Source organism: Girardinichthys multiradiatus, chromosome 5 (assembly GCF_021462225.1).
Source record: "Girardinichthys multiradiatus isolate DD_20200921_A chromosome 5, DD_fGirMul_XY1, whole genome shotgun sequence".
NCBI classification, from domain to species: Eukaryota; Metazoa; Chordata; class Actinopteri; order Cyprinodontiformes; family Goodeidae; genus Girardinichthys; species Girardinichthys multiradiatus.
The window spans coordinates 9,604,328-9,626,261 of NC_061798.1; the positions used below are offsets into that span (position 1 = coordinate 9,604,328).

General features: G+C 38.2%; 1 protein-coding gene across 4 annotated transcripts in view; it reads left to right on the forward strand.

The window, feature by feature from the left end:
• septin9b (septin 9b) overlaps positions 1-21,934 on the forward strand; it is a 118,646-nt gene that overhangs the window by 24,604 nt on the left and 72,108 nt on the right. Inside the window, exon 1 of one of the 4 annotated variants that reach the window (XM_047366136.1) lies at positions 4,451-4,571. The exons of 1 other annotated variant lie outside the window; for it this stretch is intronic. In XM_047366136.1, coding sequence (XP_047222092.1) covers positions 4,550-4,571 — 22 coding nt within the window. In that variant the 5' untranslated portion in view covers positions 4,451-4,549. Of the gene's footprint in view, positions 1-4,450; positions 4,572-17,557; positions 17,761-21,934 lie in introns of those variants that run through there. 2 more of the 4 variants (XM_047366138.1, XM_047366134.1) reach the window with 2 other exon arrangements.

Genomic DNA, 21,934 nt, shown 5'->3' on the forward strand with positions numbered 1-21,934 from the left:
GTTACATGCACATATCATTCAGAGCACATGAGATCCTAACTAGCGATTCTGATCGCTCTACAACCTCTGACCCTGCCCAGGCTTTCTAATAAAGAAATAAAAATAAGGATAGTTTTTACTTGTTGTCGGCTCTCCTCTGAGCGGGGTCGAGCGAACAAGTGGGAGTTGGTTAACTGCGCGTCCACAGTTAACTTCAGGGAAAACGGTCAGACGTTGTCCTCCGGCTTCTTTGGCGGAAAGGAAGAATATGATCTGACCATCAAAAGTCGACTTGAGATGAAACACGGTGGCGGTTCGACTCCTCGAAAGTCCGTGTTTTTAGTTACGCGTTAAGCTCACGTCTTCGATCGGCAAAGTGAAATTCCTGGCCTTCTCATTCCAGAAACCTCAGTTATGAATTGTTCGTTGGCCAACGAGAGAGAGAGAAATAAATAAAGACTCCACGTGGGATCTCTTCTTCTCCAGAGGATGCTCCAGTTGCGTGGTAACCGTGTCAAGATTTCCAGCTGAAAGCGAGTCTTCGAAAATGTCCGCCTTCCTATATAGCGTCTTGTGACGTCAGACTTGGGACGCCCTGTCATATCAGTCGTGATGCTTGACGGGATATGGAGGAGCGGACTGTCCTGGATACAAAATGGCCGAAAGCATCAGGAGGCCTGGTGTCTGTGCAAGTAGTCCAATATTCAGCAACAAGTGGTCCAACACTTTGATAGTTATCTTAAGAATTTCAAAATATACATCAAATGCAAAATGACACTGGAATAGGTACTATGGGGGCCACTTTTGTTAGTAAGCGTAACTCCACTTCATTAATACATAGTTATGGTAAAATGGAAGAACTGATTCTAGCAATTCCAGGGTTTAAATATAAAAATGAGAAGGTTCGGATACTTCCAATTTCTTTGACTGCCGCAGGAGGTGCATGGAAGTGCATTCACCACTCTTCTTACTGTACCAACTGTTGTAAAAATGTGTAAAAAAAACTTTTATTTCAGCAGCATAATCTGACACTGAAAATGTAGAGAATTTGTGTGTGCCTTTCCACTGTCGCCATATGCAGATTCAGGACGAGGTATTGCTGCATTCAGAAACTCGATGCAATCTAATGGTTGTCCTTAGAAGGAGAACTTTTTACCAATAGACGTTATGAATTAAATTAAACTGCATAGTTTTTTAACCAGGATTAGGTTGGAATGTATGTAATTGTCTTTGAGTCTGTCCATATGATTAGATTTAATTAATTATATGTTGACTTTTTTGTAAAGTCCCTTGAGATGATATTTCTTGTGAATCAGTGCTATAAATAAACTGAACCGATCTAAGTACATTCATTCATGTTTTCACTAAATTCCCTGTATACTCCTGCTGTTAACACTTTGCATAACCCCCTTTTGCCAACTGAACATTATATTCGTCTTTGCACAATCTATCAAAATCGTCTGGAGTCTTTGGTCCTCAGTCCTCTATGCTCTCTTCTCTTCATCTCACTGCTATTGTAGGATTTTGGTCCAGTTTTTGTAGAGTATTTTTGTTTTGCCTGGTGAACCATTTCAGTTTTTATTTGGCTATATGTTTTAGATTATTATCCTGCAGACAGACCCAACGACAACCAATTTTTAGTTTTGTTGTACAGACCAAGACATTTTCTGTCATTTCGAACAGTTCATGCTGGCCTGCACTTTAACTTAGCAGTGGGCATGAGATGTGTTCCTGTTTTATTTCACACCAGACCCACCTAGGATGTGGCTAACAAGCTCAGGCTTGGTCTCCCCTGAACAATGCTTGGTGACCCCAAGATGCCACTATTTACTCCAGTTCTCTGAAGTGACCTATAGAGATTTTTTTACCTCCCTTAAAATCCACTTCACTGAGCGTGATGGCAAGGCAAATCTGGATCTTGTCACAGTTCTAGTTATTTTATTTATTTTTTTATTTAATGCTCTCGGTGTAGACAGGGACACGTGTAGATGAGTGAGCTTTGCAAACCATAGTCATGTATTAATAATTAAACGTTCCTAAATACTTGCATCAGTTAAGTTTACTTTTCTAGAAATTGTTAAAGGTGCCAATAAGTGGAATGAAACCACACCTCCACGGTGCTCTGGGTCAGGTGTTTATCTAGAATTAAAACCATTTCAGACTTCTCTCACTGAGAAGTTTTTTATGGTTTATGAAGATCCAGCAGTATTTTAAAAGTTTTGTTGAATTTTTTTTTGCAATATATATATTTTAGCAATGTTGACATTCTAAGATCAATTACACAACACATGGAAAAGTTTTTCTCAAATTAACCTCTTCATACTCCATCCTACCTTTCTTTCCTGACCTGACTTCCTGATCTGGAAAATTACATATTTTATTAAAATAACATATACATTATATATCAAATTTTATATTGTGTTGCCATTCTGCTCTTTATAAAGTAGCACACGCATATTAGCCGATTAATTCATTCTTTCTGTTAATAGACATGTTGCTCATAGTTTAATGTTGTCATAAGAACTCTGGTGACCAATGTTTTTTTTTTTTCATGACTTAACATTTTTCCAAATGCCAAATTAGTCTTTTTTATAAGTGAGGAATGTTTGAAGCAGCCGACTTTCAGCCAGCTGATAGTGTGCAGCAACTGGTGGGGGAACTGCTGTGATGCTCCATACAGCCTGAGAAAATTCTGGTTCCCTCAGCGTTTTCTCTGGCATTCATTTAAAGCACTTAAAACCACAGGAATGGTTTGAGGGAAAACCTTGGCAGCTACGAAGCCATAACTTTGTAACATTTTTGTATACATTGCTATCAGTGATCTGCCCACTTGATATTAACTCTAGGATAGAATTTGGGATAACTAAATGTATACAGTGACCAGAAAACTCTGTAGCCAAAGCTAAGATTTTAGATAGAAGGTTCCACCGTTGGACTACAGTCTTATTAGCAGCAGTTGATCTGCTAGCCAGACTTTGCTTATTAATCTTAAGACTTAATGAAAGATGGACAGAAGGGTCTTGCCTCAGTAGAACCTGTATCAGTTTTAATAAGGGAAACTTTTTCTGTAAGTCATATGTTATTTGATGTCAATAAATATATTTAGGTCTGTACCACTTTGTGACTGTGACTCTGTTTGTTTACTTTGCTCAAAGTGAATTGGTAGTTAATTGTAAATCCTGAGGTCAGTGTTTTCAGAAGGACTGTTCTTTGTAAGAAAGAGGAAGAGGAAGTCAGCAAGTTGTTTTTCTTGGACGATCGTCTGACCCAACAGCGAGATTTGTGTGTTTGTGTTTGTCTGTTTGCGTCTGGGTATTGTCTCTTTGACTTTCTTGTCAAGAAGCTCACTAAATAGTCCTTGACCTTTTAAGAGCAGCATGTGGGGAGTTAGGTGTGATGTGTGTTTGTGTTAACTTTTCCACATTTGTCACCTTGCAACCATAAATATTAGTGTACTTTATCAGGCTTTTATGTGATAGACGAACACAGAGTAGAACATAATTGTAAAGTGGAAGGACAATGACAGGGTTTTTAAAATGTCTACAGTCAAAAATTTAACATAGGGTGGCTTAAATACAATGAAAGAAATTGTCTTAAGTTGTTTGAAACTGTAACACACACACATTTTGGGAAGATTTCTGAATGTAACCATGTATGTTTTTTCCTCCACTTCCCAAATATCCGCAGTTTGTGTTGGTCTTTCACATAAAAGCCCAGTAAAATAAATTGAAGTATGTTGTTGTAACTTGACAAAATGTGAAAATGTAGGTAGACATTTGCAAGTACTGTAGATGTTAGAGTGTGTGTGTGTGTGTGTGTGTGTGTGTGTGTGTGTGTGTGAGTAAAAGGGCTGAAAGCCTCTCACATCATGTATTTATACACTGAAGTAGAATTTTTTGACCCTGAACTGACAGATTTGCGCAGGAGGTCAACATACTTGGTATTATTAGAGAACTGTGAAAAACTCCCCGAGATGCACTTGATGCGTGAGTCCTTCGGACTGAAGTGCTTATAAACGGTACGTGCGGAGAATTCTCTTCGGTCCACTTGTTTAGCGGTCTTGCTGCGTTTGAAACGTAGCCTTAATGTGGGTTTGTGGATCCTTATAATAAAGTCATTACAGCAATTATGACATACCACTGGTGTGTGTTGACTCTTTTCTCTTGTGACCAAACGGGGTTTTAAAAAACTCTTCAGTCTCAATGCAGCAGCAGAGGCAAAGAGGAAAGAAGAGTAGCTTGGCTAAAGAGGGAACTAGAATAAAGTCTAAGAAAAAAAGAGAAAGAAACTGAGAATACATTGGATTGAAACTCCATATGACTCGCACATGGTTGCAGACGTCTGTTTTATTCTGACAGCCTGAAAACATTAAAAGTTGGAGGACATAAAAGCAGTAGAGACAGATGGAGGAAGGGGGAGGAAGAGAGAAGGAGGGTGGGTGGAAAGACGGGGACAAAGTGACTAAGTCAGGAGAAAGGGGAAGTCTTCTTGCAAAAAGAAAAAGAGGGAGGGGAGGAAGGAGAGAAAAATCAAAAGGTTACATGTGAATATCTGAGGCAGCCGTTGAATTATGGACCGAGACAGGATAGCTGGTAAGTTTTTGTTATTTCCAACTTATTTTGCCCTTTTTTGTCAGATTGCAGAGGAGGCAGCTTCTCAGCAGTGTGGAGCTGAAAGCTAGACACCTCCCTGCTTGTGCTTATTTTTGTGGTGGAACAGCTGCTCCGAGAAATGCGTGTGTGTCAACTTAACACTTCTGATTACTTTCTTTTATCATTCTCTCTCTCTATCACTCAGTGGGCAGCCAAAGCTACTGTAGGCTCATTTTGAATTAGCCAGATTATTTCTGAGTAGCTGCGGTGAGTAAACCTCATGTGATGTGCTGTCAAAGTTAACTTCCCAGAATGACAAATCCTAATCTCCCACGGCTAAAGTGTCTCTTAGATTGTCAGCCTTAAAATCACAGATGACCCACATATACAACTGGAGTCCACAGATAGATGGACCAGTTGAAATATACATTCCACAATCCCAAGGTTGGACTGATGACTTCACTTGTCAGATTACTTCTGGTGAGCAGACAGTTATTTTACGTTATGTAGGAGTAGAATAAAGCTCATGTGTCTTATGTATATGATGGAGATTTTTAACCAGCATGAAATTCCTGAGTAATCATTAGAATGCATCAAACTCTATATAAAATCCTGCATCTGCTAATCGTTTTACTCAGTGAGTTCTGTCATCAGAAATTGTTCCTTTGCCTAAGTTTAGGGTTGAGTGTAGGTATAGGTAAAATGCTTTTCAGTGGTCTGACCCTACTGTTTGATCTCTGCAGTTTAGAATAAAGGACTGAGTTGTCTTTAGTTACTGGTACCTAATGTGCCAAGAGACCATTGGATTCGTCCTTTCTTGGTTTGAGATGTGCTGAGAACACTATATAACGTGTGTGTGTGTGTGTGTGTGCGTGCTTTGAGAGGGACCACCCTTTTAGTTATTTATTTTTAACTTCAGGATTTATGTATTCTTGCCAAGGGTTAAGGTTTTCTGTTTAGCCATCCCTTAGATGATGATACTCTTTACTGTTTGTTCATTGAAGGTTGGCACCAGTCTAACTTTATTTGACTGCCATTGAGAACACTGAGCCAACTGGGTGACTTTGTCCTGTGCAGACATTTTTCTTTCCACTTGATGGCACTGTTGCCAATATTCCCTGTGGTGCAGCCCCTTATCTATATATGAAATTTCCATGTGCATGTTTGGCTGTCAAGAAAACACAGTAGTCAGGCATTGTTTCACCTCTTGCTGCTTTTTTTATTTAAGGAAGCTGCACTTTGCCGAGGTTTCTTCCTGAATTTTCAAACTGAGCTGTGAACTTCTGTTTGGACCTGTTGTCTTGACAACAGCCACAGTCCAAGCCCCACCTCATTTGGAGTTTTCCAGACAGAATAACTAAGATTGTGTGGTATAAATGGGTTATTACACGTCTTTATTGAGCATGCGTCTGCGGCTCAACCATCCTGAGCGAGTCTCCTCTCAGTTTCCTTTCCTAATCTTTTCAGGATTAATTTAATGCATTCAATGCGTCGAGTGCTCTGACACGGGGGTCCCATGTGGTCACCACATTGACTTGTTAAAACTGCTCGTTGATGGGGCATAGCTTATAAAACAGTGTAGCAGATAAAACGATGAGGAATATGTGTTGTTTGAAGTCTTGCCAATGAAATAAGAACTAACTGACTGTCTTATCTGTTGAAGAGAGCAATTAAAGTATCTGCACAGCCTGTTCGGCATCAGTAAGGTAATGATTAAACCCAGGATTCAGTATTAGATTTAAAATTAGATTGGTTACTATTTTCAAAATAGAATTCAATGCATTCCAATGGAGGAAATAAGTTAGTTCAAACCAGCTCACATCTGTTTAGAGATGTGGATCAAGGCCACACACAAGTGAGATGGTGTTGGAAATACAGTATAAAGCCAATGTTAATGTGATTCATTAAATTCTAAACAAAAATGCATGTTTTCAAACTCAATAGTTTTGTACATTAAACACTGGTATATTCAGCACTGGTCATAAGTGTGTCAATAGTCTTCCTTTGGTTTTACTGACCTGCCCAAGACTTGAAGCCCATAAAGTAGAAAATGAAAATGCAGATAGGAAAATAAACAGATAAATAAATAACTAACTAAAAGTATTGACCTAAGAGCAGAGGAATGCATTAGTTCAAAAAGAAGATTTAGACCAAGTTTCCAGAGAAATTAGAGTGTCTTGCAAATGTCCTTTGAACATTTTGTCTTGTTATAACCATAAACTACAATAATTTGTGTTTTTATGAGATAGACCAACAGAAAGTATTGCATAACTGTGAAGCAAAGGACAAATGATGCATGGTTCTTATTATTTTTAAGCAAATAAAGATCTGAAAGGTATGACGTGCATTTTTATTCTCACAATTACAGAGTTTATGAAACTATGTGATTGTGGAATTGGTGCTTTCTGGAATCACCTTTCTCTGCAGTTAAAGCCGAATGTTTTGGATCTTAGCTTTGCACATAGAGACTGACATTTTTGTTCTATGCAGAATAGCTTAAGCTCAGTTAGAATTAAAGTAGAGCATCTGTGACCAGCAACGTTCATGTTTTACCACAGATTCTCAATTGGATTTAGGTCTGGACTTTAACTGGGCCATTCACATAAATAGGCTTCGATTTAAACCATTCCAGCCCTAGAAGTGTGTTTAGGGTCTTCCAGCTGAAAGGTGCACCTCAGTATCAAGTACATTGTACAGCTGTGGCTCAGTGGACAATGTAGTTATTTTGCAATTGGAAAATGTTGGTTTAATTCCATCTTTCTCCCCTACCAAATTTCAATGTGCCATTAGGCAAGGCAATTAACTCTAAGTTGTCTACCAATCTATATGTTAGTGTACGAACGTTTGTGGGTGAATGTGACTTGTGGGAGATTGGATAAGAGGGAATTATACTTTGAATGGTTAGTTAATAAAAGAAGAAAAAGCCTTCACAAAAATGTGGTTGGTATGACCACAAAAGTGCTATTTAAGATTGGTCCAGCATCTATTTTTTTCCCATTAACTTTGCTCCTCCGTCACTGCTAAAGAAACGTTTCCCCACAGCATGATACTGCGACCATGTCTTACCATGTGGACATGGCATGTGTCAAATTTGAAATGGGACTTCCTTTGGCTTTCTTTCAAAAATGGCTTTCTTCATTCCACTCATCTATTAAAAAAGATTTGTGGAGTGACCAAACACACCAAGTAATAGTTGTTATGTTTGGTCTTCTTGAAGCTGTTTGTTCATTAATGTTCTCTAACAAAACCCTAAGCCCTTTACAGAACAGCTGGATTTATACTAAGAATAAATTACAAACATTGACTAATTGGATGACTTATGAAGGCAATTAGTTGCACAATGATTTACTTGGGGTCATACGATTAAAAGTGTCTCAATACAAAATACACGCCACACTGGAAAAAAAATTGAAAACCATGAATTATTGCCTTCCATTTCACTATTATCCACTAGTTTGTACTGGTCAATCACAAAATGGCAATGAAACATAGAAGATTTTGATCATATTGTAACAAATGTGAACAAATTCTGAGAGTTTAAATACTATTGCAAGACAGTGTGGTTGTCATTGTAGTTTTTCAGAAATCCTGAACAAAAGATTAAAGTCTTTCTTCCAACAAGCACTTTTTCATCCTCATTAAAAATGAACAATATAAAAACTGAAGAAGCTCAAGTCTTGGAGTGAATCTCTTTTGGCCGATAGTTAGTTTCATGGTTATATATATAGATATATATATATATCTATATATATATCTATATATATATATATAGATATATATATATATATCTATATATATATTTATAATATGTAAAATGATACTGTTTTCTCTCTCAGATAATCAAAATTAACAGAAATAAATGCTTGGAAACATCAGTTTGTGTGTAGTTAATTTATAAAATTTGTTTCACCTAGTGAGCTAAGCCACTGACGTAAATTAATTTTCAACAATATTTAAATTTATTGAATGGGTTTGTAGTTTTTTGCCTGACATTTATTTTGAAAGGTAGATAATGTGGTGTTATTTAAATATCCATTTATTAAAGTTGCAGACAGATAAGAGGGAAAACACTCCGCATGCAATAAAAAAAAAAATAGATAAAAAAAAATAAAAAATAAAAAAAATAGATAAATTAATTTCATTCAATTAGGAACCTCTCTAACCAAAAAGGACTGTTCTGCTCGGCTTTGGATCAGGTGTACTAGGAAGACAAGTTTCAAATTAAACAGGGAAGTAAAATGAACCAAAACACAGAACAGGAAAAAATTTTAAAAAAAGTTCAAAAGAAACCAAAGAGAACCTGGCAAAGAGAACCTTGTTGGAGTCGATGTGGTGTAGCCACCCTGAGCCTCAGATCCTCACACCTTAAAGCTTCTGCTCTCCTAACCCCTTCCATACTGATAAACACACATGAACCTGAAGTCAGAGGAAATTAAGGAAATCGCTCAGCTCTCCACGTTCCATAAATGAAGTGTACAGGATATCCTCAACGAGTGAACGCCCTGCAGTTCTCCTCCCACTGCCCTCCTCATATCTCTCCTCATATTGTTTCTCTGATCATTATATAGTCATGATAAATAATGGAACCATTAAAACAGCCAGTACAGAGAGTGAAGGAAACACAGGGGGAAGTTCCACCTACAAGCATCCGGTCAGGGAGGATTTCTGACAGGTGATGTTGCTGAACATGAAAAACAGGTCAATCAAAGGGTGGCATAATAGAGAAAGCTCATAAGTGTGCTCTTGTGGTCAGCTTAATGCAAATTTAAACCAAAAGAGAGAGATGCAGTTCTTCTTAGCATTTTCTGTGACAGCCAACAGTTTATTTAGTTCTTGGAGAGGCGTCAGAATTTTGTCCTGGAAATGCCTACTGATTCAGTTGTAATTTTGATATATGCAGAGGAAAATAGTAATCAAAAGTAATTACTTTACTGATGACTGCAGCAATTTCTTTAAGATTGAGTTTCGGGGGTCTTTAACCTAGTCCAAGAAATCTGAACAAATGTATGCACCTGCAAGAGGTACAAAAGCCAAATAATATACCATGCACATTGCAGGTAACTTCAAATTAAAGTATTTTAAGGAACTGTTGAGCCTCCTGGGACCCTAAGACCCCAGGAGCCAACTGGGGTCTTAGTAGTCAATATTTTCCAGTGGTAACAGTAAAGGGAAAAAGATTTTGGTTTAAAATTTCTCACATATGACCATCAGCCCAAACGGGTCCCACTGTTGGCTCTTTGAACAACATTTTGTGGATATTCTTTATTTTATTCGAGTGGTACATATGAATACCTTCTCAATCTAAGCCCCTGGATTGAAATTTACTTTTTCAAATATATGTAATGAAATTACAATATAACACTAGTTGGAGGCAGAGGTAATCTAGGGGTGTAAATTAAGTCCACTGTATTTTGTTGCATTATTGCATATAAATAAAACATGATATTGCAAAATCCTCCTAAACACTGGCATCATTTCCCTCTGTACTAAATAATGTTCTGGTCTGTTTTCTAGATAAAATATGGCAAACTGTAAAACATAGTTCAAAATGATCAAAACTTTACAGGTTTGCTTTGGGCTGAAACACAATAAAAATGTAGGCTCTGAAAGTATAAAAAAAAATTATTTACATGTTATTTTTCACCAGGGATCCCAGAAGGTTGATAGTCACCATGATACAAAGAATCCTAAAAATATGTTCAATACAAAGTTTTTTTCTAGGAATCTTGAGAAAAATATTCCCATAGTAATTTAGTGAAAGAGATGCCGAAGGTTAGAGGGACAACATGAGCAAGATTTTGAAAACACTTAGCTGCTAAGGGATTGTGGCTGAACGCTTTTGGTTAAACAAATGTATGCTTTAAATGCACCCAAGACCTCTGTATTTACTGGGCTATTTCAAGGAAACAGACACACAAACACGCCCGTTTCCAAAGTCACAGTTAAGAAACCACACGTGTGTACAGGCACATATTAAAGCACAGTTACTCACAGAGTAAATGCACACACACACACACACGCACACACACACACACACAAACACACACACACACACACACACACATGCACACACACACAGTATCAAATACTTTACAGGCTGTGTCGGAAGTGATGCCCTCTGCTGCATTCTGGACCGATTCTTACACATATGTTATCAAACACAAAGTTCAGAGGCACAACATTATTTATATATATATATATATATATATATATATATATATATATATATATATATATATATATATATACATACAGTACAGACCAAAGGTTTGGACACACCTTCTCATTCAAAGACTTTATTTTCATGACTATGAATATTGCAGCTTCACACTGAAGGCATCAAAACTATGAATTAACACATGTGGAATTATATACTGAACAAAAAAGTGTGAAACAACTGAAGATATGTCTTATATTCTAGGTTCTTCAAAGTAGCCACATTTCGCTTTGATTACTGCTCCGTACACTCTTGGTATTCTGTTGATGAGCTTCAAGAGGTAGTCACCTGAAAATGGTCACATTAATCCAATACCAGAGTCCAGCCTGAATCAAATTCCAAAGAATCAAATCAAATGACATTTATCTTATGAAACCAGCAGGTTTTATTGAATCTTAACTTTGATGCAATCCCCCATTCTATGTACGGTGGGACAAAAGAGAGTGACAACTTTATTTTAACATAAATAAACCTCCAGCATAACAGCTGTCTGTTTTGTCTGGCAGAGGGGTCAAAAGACACAGGCGCTCTCTTCACTAACAGACATATTTAACAAAACTAATATTCTTTTTTGTTGCATTTGTGCCTTCCTACAACAAGAACTTTATAAATGCTTTTGAAAATTGAGAACCATTTAATAAATCCTTTATTATACCTGTGGGCACTGGAAGTTCTGAGATTATTAAAAATACTGTCATTTGCCTTGTGCACATGTGTTCCATTTCTCTTTACACATCTACATGACAATGCTTTAATTGCAATCTCAGTGCAAACCCCATCAGTAGAAACGTTATAAAATTGTGTAATTTCCCTGCCACGCCACCAGCTGGCGGCATGTTCTTTGAAACGCCACAACATGCGCAAGCGTACAAATACTCCTTGCACCAACACTAAATAAACATTCAGCATGGCAGGAAGTCAAATGTATGGATAGTAAATGAGGGTCAACTGTTGCTTTAGGTGACTTTGAATTATAAATCACCTAATTTTAAGAGAACATCTGTTGGCATCTGTTATGCTCTGCGTGTGCAGTCATACTGCGCATGTGCCGGGGCTTCCCCATAGAGGGAGAATACATTTTTCTTGTGTACAAAACAACGGAGACTGAAGCTGTCAAAATATAATTTTAAGGGTTCCTGCTGTTGTGCCTTTAAATCTCTAGGTCCAGCTAAAGTTTGTTTTCTCACAACAGGTTGTTTAACCCTAAAAGTCACTTCAAACTAATGCTAAATGTGATGGTTGGAAGGAAAATCCAAATTGTGACGTAGAATTAGGTAGCAGCTGCAGTGAAACATTCTCTTCATTTAGCTCAGACACTGAGAAAATGACCAACTCACTGCTCTAGCTGATTACTGTGGGTTAAAAATGCAGAGAGCGATTAGGTATTTACTTGGCAATGTGAGTCGTATACATCAGCAGTCATATTGGAGTAACTGACTGAAAACGCATGTTACATAATACATTTAATGGGAATCTTGCTTAGAGCTAGCACCCACAGTTGCCTGAATGGTCTGGCTGCTTACTCACTGTTAGAACCATAGGTCATTTCTGCGGCAGGAATTATGTTGTGTCCTTTTCCCTTATCCTTGGTTTGTACCTTCTCTTGAAGCCAACATTTAAAAAAAAGCAAGACGGGTTTCAAACTCAGTGGCTTTTTGGTGGCTCATGATTCAGCTGTCCTCGTCATCTGTGATCTATAGGGATCGGACAATGAAACTGAAACACCTGTCAATTTAGTGTGGGAGGTTTCATGGCTAAATTGGACCAGCCTGGTAGCCAGTCTTCATTGATTGAACATTGCACCAGTAAGAGCAGAGTGTGAAGGTTCAATTAGCAGGGTAAGAGCACAGTTTTGCTCAAAATATTGAAATGGACACAACAATATGGGTGACATATCAGAGTTCAAAAGAGGACAAATTGTTGGTGCACGTCTTGCTGGCGCATCTGTGACCAAGACAGCAAGTCTTTGTGATGTATCAAGAGCCACGGTATCCAGGGTAATGTCAGCATACCACCAAGAAGGACGAACCACATCCAACAGGATTAACTGTGGATGCAAGAGGAAGCTGTCTGAAAGGGATGTTCGGGTGCTAACCGATTGTATACAAAAAACATAAAACCACGGCTGCCCAAATCACGGCAGAATTAAATGTGCACCTCAACTCTCCCGTTTCCACCAGAACTGTCCGTCGGGAGCTCCACAGGGTCAATATACACGGCCGGGTTGCTATAGCCAAACCTTTGGTCTCTCATGCCAATGCCAAACGTCGGTTTCAATGGTGCAAGGAGCGCAAATCTTGGGCTGTGGACAATGAGAAACATGTATTGTTCTCTGATGAGTCCACCTTTACTGTTTTCCCCACATCCGAGAGAGTTACGATGTGGAGAAGCCCCAAAGAAGCGTACCACCCAGACTGTTGCATGCCCAGAGTGAAGCATGGGGATGGATCAGTGATGGTTTGGGCTGCCATATCATGGCATTCCCTTGGCCCAATACTTGTGCTAGATGGGCGCATCACTGCCAAGGACTACCGAACCATTCTTGAGGACCATGTGCATCCAATGGTTCAAACATTGTATCCTGAAGGCGGTGCCGTGTATCAGGATGACAATGCACCAATACACACAGCAAGACTGGTGAAAGATTGGTTTGATGAACATGAAAGTGAAGTTGAACATTTCCCATGGCCTGCACAGTCACCAGATCTAAATATTATTGAGCCACTTTGGGGTGTTTTGGAGGAGCGAGTCAGGAAACGTTTTCCTCCACCAGTATCACGTAGTGACCTGGCCACTATCCTGCAAGAAGAATGGCTTAAAATCCCTCTGACCACTGTGCAGAACTTGTATATGTCATTCCCGAGACGAATTGACGCTGTATTGGCCGCAAAGAGGCCCTACACCATACTAATAAATTATTGTGGTCTTAAACCAGGTGTTTCAGTTTCATTGTCCAACCCCTGTACTTTTCCTGCATATGGAATCTTCGCAAAATAGTGCTCACTCCATCCATTTTCATCCATTAAGTGGCCACATATCCATATATTACGATTTTACCATTACGAAGCTTAAAAAAACAAAACAAAAAAACCTTATTTCAGATAAATGGGCACTCTGTTACATCCTCATCCATGGAGGTATATTTTTGATTTCTTGGCGGGTCTGGCTCCAAAGGATCTTTCTGTGAGAAAAGTATCTTTTAGAATTAATTGTCTGCTTTGGAAAGGCTGATTATAATTTATTTAGGTCACATTTTTAGATCTTATGGTAATCTGACTCTAAAATGTGATATTAGCCTTCTAAAAAAAAAAAACTAGTAAAAATAAAAATCTGGTTTAGTGCCGCTGGGGCCACAGACAATCAGTATTGCTTTTGGCAACAGTAAACCATCTGAGAGAATGAAGAAGTTCAAAGTTATTAAACATAATGGTGTGCAATAACATGACGAGCAAGAGGGAAGTGTAGACGTTTTAGTGGTTGTTGGTTTAATATCCCAGCTTCCACGTTCTGACACAGTTCGGTGCACAGCTATGTAAAGATGCAGGCCAGTGGTTTATCAAATTGCTATGTTAAATCCTACAGGGAGGTAGACCAGTCAGTCAGGAGCTATACTGGAAGCTATCTTCTGTTTTGTAGTTCTCAATTTGCTCTTTTTTCCAAAATTGCTTGCACTATACAAATTATTTTTGTATGTTTCATGTGTTGAAATTCTGTGGTCATAAATTCCTGTGAAATACATAGCCAGCATCTCCCAGGGGTCACAGAAGTCAAGAATAGTCATTTTTGCTGGATTCAATAAACACGTACACTGCATGTGCCATGCGCTGTTCTTTGTCCAGGGACACCTTCAGAAAAGCTGCATTAGGTAACCAGACTGGCTCAGAAACACACAATGTTATTCTGTATTCTCAGTGACCTCTAAGGTGTTAGGGTTAGGGGCCTCTGGGAGTGCTTACTATCCTATTTATGCCCTTAAGAATGGAGCATTTCATTCAGGTGGGATTCTCAGGGAATATTCCAAACCCTGTTTTGTTCCTTTTAGCTGGTGCTTACATTAAAAAAACTAGATGTGATCTGAGTCATGACATCTGTTGTGCTACAATGTCTGTTGACTGTGTAAAAAGGAAAATATCAGCTCCCTGTTGTGTACACTTAAGGTTTAGGTTTCTTTAAAGCACCGATTGAAGACTTTTACTATTGAAAACACAAATGGAGAAAATGACCTAACATCAGGGTACGTTTTTCATAAATGTCCTGCATGGATTTGTGTTTGGCGACAAATCTGTGAACAACTCTTCAGTGATGGTATTTCTACTTATGCTTTTTCCTAAACATGTGTGGAAAAAAAACTGCATGGGAATTTGTTGAAAACTTTGATAACTCATTACTTTGATTATTCTATCAGCACATTTTTAATGAGGTTTCATTTTGTCACTGCAAGAAACTATCATTAAACCTGCACCTGTGGTTTCAAGGACGAGCTGTGAAACCATGGCCAGGGCATCAAACACAAGCTTTTCATCAGTGTTTCTGCCAACGAAGTGCAGCAATATTGAATTACAGGTTCTGATGTGTCCAACAAGCTCAGAATTCGTGTATTCTATCCTAAAACTGAGTCACAAAGGACAGGTTAATAGATGAATCATTCACATATTAACTGGAATGGCCATTGAAGACATCAGCAGTTCCTGAAATACTCAGACCAGCCAGTCTGCCATCTACAACCACGACATGTTCAAATTTACTTGAATCCAACTATTTCACCATATGTATGCTCAATTTCATTGTCATCAAGTCATTTTTACATCTCCTACCTAAATGCATTGAGTTGCTGCCATGTGATTGGCCTATCCACTGATTGTGTCAACAAACAATTAGCCAGGTGTACCTAATAAAGTGGCCGATGAGTATAGTTTACTCTCTATGTAACAAAATGCCACATCTACAACTTTATTGATTTGTTTTGCTATTTTTATTACTTAACCAGATATAATTAACCCTTACAACAAACCAGCTTCTGTGTTTGGAGACAGCACCATATGTTAGTTTGCAGACTGCAGCACTGCTAATGGCTAGTTTGCAAGAATATTAAGGCTATTTTTAATCAGTAATTTTATTCACATTTTTCTGCAGCAAAACCCCTGAGCTGTATCTGAAACAATTGTAGGTTTCTGGTTTGGTAACAAAAAACACTTTGAAGCCTTTTGTAAAGAAGAAGATTGGGGTTGACTAAAAGAGCTACTTAAATAGACTTTTTTAAGCAATAACTCTATATCCTGCTAAGAGTTAAAAACTTGTACATACATCACTTCAACTACCAAGAATGATTGCTAAGTAGACTTTCTTACACCTGGTCCAATTCAACCAGTCCAATTCAACCACACCTGCAGTGTGGCCTATACCTCCTCCAGCCAGCACCAGTGGGAAGAAGTAGGAAGTCTAAGCAGTAAACATGATCCAAAGTATTAATTACAACAAAACAATTGAGGTGTGTTGAACATTTATAACGTAATAACTGATTTAGTTATGCACAAGTCCTCTTCTCTGTGTTTCTCCACTCTGCGGAGCACCTTATGTATATTACATTAGATTTGTATGTCATTCTGCTGTACTATCATGTCAACTAACCTGATGAGGCAATACCTGCAGAAAATTTCATTTGCAAATAGCAATGAAATGAAAAACTTCAATAAGGAAACTAAATAAACTGTTGCCCATGAAGGTGGAATAATTTTGTTATCAGGCATATTCTTCTTTTTATTGTGATTCCATTTTCACTGTGACATGTTTTAGCAGACATGCACTATTTATTTCACCAGAAGGGATAAACATTTCATTTCAACTGTTCATCCTTTACATCTAGGTTCTCAAAACGATCAATACCCTGACCACTGCTTTTTTCAGACTCACCGTCCATGTTGGTGTCCATCATGGCTTGTCAAATTCTGGATTAAACAAATAAGATGAACCCTTACCAGCTGGAACACTCCCTCTGTCTGGTTTTCCCTGTTTTCTCTATTTAAGTTGTATGCTGCAGGTAAAGCATCCTTCAGACTGGATGAAAATGCTTCAGAGTCCATGGAAGAATCTGGCATAGGGTTTACAAAAGTTAACAAATCACCTTGAAACTCACTTCTTTGAGTTGATTCTGGTTGTTATGCTCGTAGTCTTTACTGCCACTTGTGACATCAGGGACCTGGATACACAAATATATTTTTTGTGTAACACGGTTTTAAAAATTTTGTATTATTGTTAAATCCTGCATCGAAAATTCACATTTGTTTTAATCATGGCGTGTTTCTATTAGACTTGTACAGCTGCTGAAAAGGGAAATGTACCTCTGACTGTTTGCTTTGAGTCAACTGTTACAGAAGTTATTCTCTTCCTCTGTCAGTTGGACACAATTCTCTGTGACGGTTGTGTGAAAACCAACACATGTACCCTGGTATCTTGTCTGACTGTGAGTTAATTCAGTTGAAGTGGCCGTATGACAAGTGGACATTCACTGTTTAGAAGCTGAATGGAGAAATCAGACCGGAGAGCCTCTTAAGTTGAAGAGAGTTTCAGGTTATAAAGTCGCCTGTATTCATGAATTCCTGTGTGTGCATGTAGGAGTGTGTGGGGGGCAGGGGACACACACTTATGCACAGGACACTAGAGGAGAGGTGTGTGTGTGTTTCAAACTACAGGGAGGAGGAGAAGGGAGGAGGCTCGCCTTTTCCCCTCACTCTGACGCGTTTATTCAGCAATACAGCAAACTTAGTGGTAAAGCCAGAGAAAACGCTACTGCCTTTACTGAGAGCTGTGGGCTGAATCTTGTTTCTTATTGGGTCTATTTTGGAGTTTCTCCAGAATCAAGAGGGAACCTCTTCAAGGCAAAAAACTGAATTTTGTGAAAGTTCAAGCCAGGAAAAAAAATGTCTGATGCTGGAGTAAACCCACACTTGGAGGGAATTATTTCGGATTTTGAAGGTTTGTCATTTATTTTCTCTATTTCTCTCAATCCCTGTGTTTATGCTGGCCATTTATAGTGAGCGCCAGCATCTGTCAGATACTGTCCACAATCTTTCCACTTAGTATGAACTTGCATCGTCCAAGTCTGTACTGTGTTGTATTTGTGTTATTTTTAAGAGTGCTTGTTAGTCTGTCAAAAACAGGGCGGTGGGTAATTGCTCTCCAAATCCCTATTGCCTGTCATCTGTTATGGATTATACCTGAGTAACATCAATAACAGAAACAAACACAGCACTGACTTCAACACGTTAAAACACCAGTCTTTAGAGCATAAGGCATCTGTCCACTGTTTTGTTTGTCTAGTGCATGTGGTTCCTTTGTCCTAATTTTCTTCTTGTATTCTGTCATTCTTCCTTCCCTGGGCCTTCCTTTCCTGTTTCTGCTCCTGTCAGTACCTCCAGCTGCTGTTTGACCTGCCACGTTTGACGTCATGGCCCGATGATGTGAACCGTAGTCATAAAGCGGGTTAGGGTTCACGAATGAGAGGCGCTCTGATACGGTGCCTTGCAGTCACAAGTCTTTGCACCTCTTCAACTTCTACACGTATTGTCACAAACAGCAAACTTCAGTGTATTTTACTGGGATTTCAGACCAAAATAAAGTGGCACATCATTTTGAACTTGTAGAAAACTAATACATGTTTTTCAAAATGTTTAACAAATAAAATAGTACTTTGTGTGTCAATGCGATACAATACCACATTCCTTTATTGTCAGAAATTTGTCTTACATCACAGCGCTATACACAGACACAGACAGAATCACAGGTACCCATTGTAAGATGAGCTGATGATGGCATTCATTGTTGGTTGATGTTGCACGTAGAGTTTTAGGATTAACTGATGTACAAAAGCATTTCTGGGATTAAAGTGGAAATAAATCTGATTTTTGACAAATTTTGAAAAATTCCACCAAAGTGGGCAGTGCCAAGAGACTGAGGGCCACGGCTAAGTGTGGAAATGAAGGGTTTAAATGGGGTGTGGTAAGGAGGATGAGGGAAAGTGGCAGCTAGCCTAATTTGACATGTGGAAACCTGGAGAGTGAGCAGAGCAACAGTGGTAGTTTCTCCATGAATAGATCTTTTCAGGAGGAGGATTTTTGGAGACCTGCGTGCCTGAGCCTTTACAGTTCGAGCCACTTGCTCAAGGGGCTGGCGATGCCCGAAGCCGCCGCTGCCTAGGCAGTGGTGGACAGAATGGGGCATGCATCTGAGTGAGATGGTTTTACGCCCAAACGCGGGGCTTTGACTTAGACATGTACAAAGCTGTACCGTTTAAACCAATAGGAAAATTCAACTGCAGTAGCTACTGTTCAACCCATAGAGGGCAGCACTAAGATGGGTTTAGGACAAAGTTTACAGTAATTGTTAAAATATTGCACAGTAACATAAAAATAGCACTCTTAAGGCCAAATTTATGAAGTTTATCTTCAAAAGAAAGTTAATTTGGGGTTTAGTTACACTTTAACTTTAGAACTCAGTATCTTCGATCTGATGGTAACAGTCTGTATTTGTGATTCAGAGAGTGGTCAGGGTTAGAGGTTATTGTTATCACCTCTAACCTTAGAGCAAATTTTATTTAATGAAGCAGTTTAGATGTTTTAGCATGGGACACAGAGAAGTAAGAGTGCACATTAGCATGCTGCTGGTACACGTTGGAGCCATGTTAATCTGTGCATTTGTATATTATTTGACGAGAACTTTATGGCCTTTATTATTTTGATTGCGCTCAAATAACGAATGTAAAAATCATATGAAATTCTGGTCTTGTCCTCTAAATTGCACGAAACGTATCTAAATATCACGTATCTTAGTATACGTATCTAAATATCTGATGTGAGATCACTGAAAAGACAGTCAACTAGTTTACTTTTATTGGCAATGTTTGTTTCTAACAGAAAACAAAACTCTATGGTTAGGAAGAATATAGATGAATATGGGCACCTGATTATATTGTAAAATGGGGGTGCAAATAAAAAAAAATAAGCATCACCCCACTGAGTGATAGATGAGATTTAAATGTCAATATACTCCGGAATTGGGCGCCACTTAACCTTAACTCTACATGTTATGGGGTGGAATTTTGGTAATCCTAGAAGCCACAGTGACAGGTTATAAATTTGACCAGGAGAGCAACGTTTCTATAACTGACCTGTGTGGGGCAGCAATGTGCCTGAGCTTTTGTTTGTGAAGTAACCGGCACAATTCTGTTACAAGCTGAAAACTGAGACCCAAGCACAACGCGGAAGTCTGCTTTAACACTAGACATGTTATGTTGTTCAAAGCAAAGTGCTTATTTTATGAAGCAGAGCAACCACTCTACATGTACATCGTTTATGTGCAAGACAAGAGGGATTATCAACAAGGCATATCAAGACTCAGAGGAAGTAAACTTATAGTACTCTTGCGTTTTCTGACTCTAAGCAGTGTGCACTGGAGTGAACTGACAGGAAATGTTTTTCTACCTTTATTTGCATTTGAACACCTGCAAGTGTCTTGCTCATCATATATATATATATATATATATATATATATATATATATATATATATATATATATATATACAGTACGAACCAAAAGTTTGGACACACCTTCTCATTCAAAGAGTTTTCTTTATTTTCATGACTATGAAGGCATCAAAACTATGAATTAACACATGTGGAATTATATACTGAACAAAAAATTGTGAAACATCTGAAAATATGTCTTATATTCTAGGTTCTTCAAAGTAGCCAACTTTTGCTTTGATTACTGCTACACACACTCTTGGCATTCTGTTGATGAGCTTCAAGAGGTAGTCACCTGAAATGGTTTTAAATGACATGTCCAAAAATAACACCAAGGTTTTTTACTTTATTACCGGAGGTCAATTTAATGCCATCCGAGTTAAGTGACTTACTGACTAAGTAGTTTCTTTTTCAAAGACTCTGGGCCAAAGATGACATCTTCTGTCTTGTCTGAATTTAGAAGCAGAAAATTTAAAGTCATCCGAGTTTTTATGTCTTCAAGACATGCTTGTAGTCTATCTAACTGATTGGGCTCATCAGGATTTATAGATAAATAAAGCTGAGCATCATCAGCATAAATGTGAAAATGTATCCCAGGCTGCCTGATAAATTTGCCTATTGGAAGCATTTATATAGTAGAGAATTGGCCCAAGTACTGAACCCTGTGGTACTCCACAATTAACCCTGGAGTTTAAAGATGATTTATCATTTACATGAACAAACTGGAATCTGTCAGACAAATAAGATTTAAACCAGCCTAGCGCTGTTCCCCTGATCCCTACAGCATATTCCAGCCTTTCTAAGAGAATTTTGTGATCGACTGTATCAAATGCAGCACTGAGATCTAAGAGGACAAGTACAGACACAAATCAGTTATCTGAGGCCATAAGAATATCATTAGTGACTTTCTGCAAAGCTGTTTCTGTGCTATGATGAGCTCTGAAACCTGACTGAAACTCTTCATACAGATCATTACTCTGTAAATGCTCACACACTTGATTAGCAACTATTTTCTCAAGAATTTTAGATAAGAACAGGAGATTGGATATAGGTCTGTAATTGGTTAAGTCATATAGGTCAAGTTTTTTAAGTAAAGGTTTAAATACCTTAAAAGCCTGTGATACATATTAATTATATCTAAAATGGGGCCGGTAATCAAAGGAAACACTTCCTTAAATAATTTTGTTGGGATTGGGTCTAACATGCAAGTTGAAGGTTTAGATAAAGCTAATATTTTTGATAACTCAGGAAGCTCCACAGGATCAGAACAGTCCAAACACAGATCAGGTTCTACAGTTACTTCCAATGCTGTCTCACTTACTGAGTATTTTATGCATTGATGCAATGTACAGTGAATGTCAAAAGTTCACACACCCCTGGTAAAACTCTAACTTTTTGTGATATAAAAAATGAGACCATAATAAATCATCAAAAAATTTCTTCAACTTTTAATGGGACATATATTATATTTCAACAGAAAACCAAATTTATTTGGAAAATTTATCTGGGGAAAAAAATTTAAAAACTTTAAAACCTGCTATTACCTGGTTCTGTAAGTGTCCGCAACCTTAGCAAAATACTTTATATAAATATCAGCTTTGATCTAATTCCAACATTTAGGCCACCTG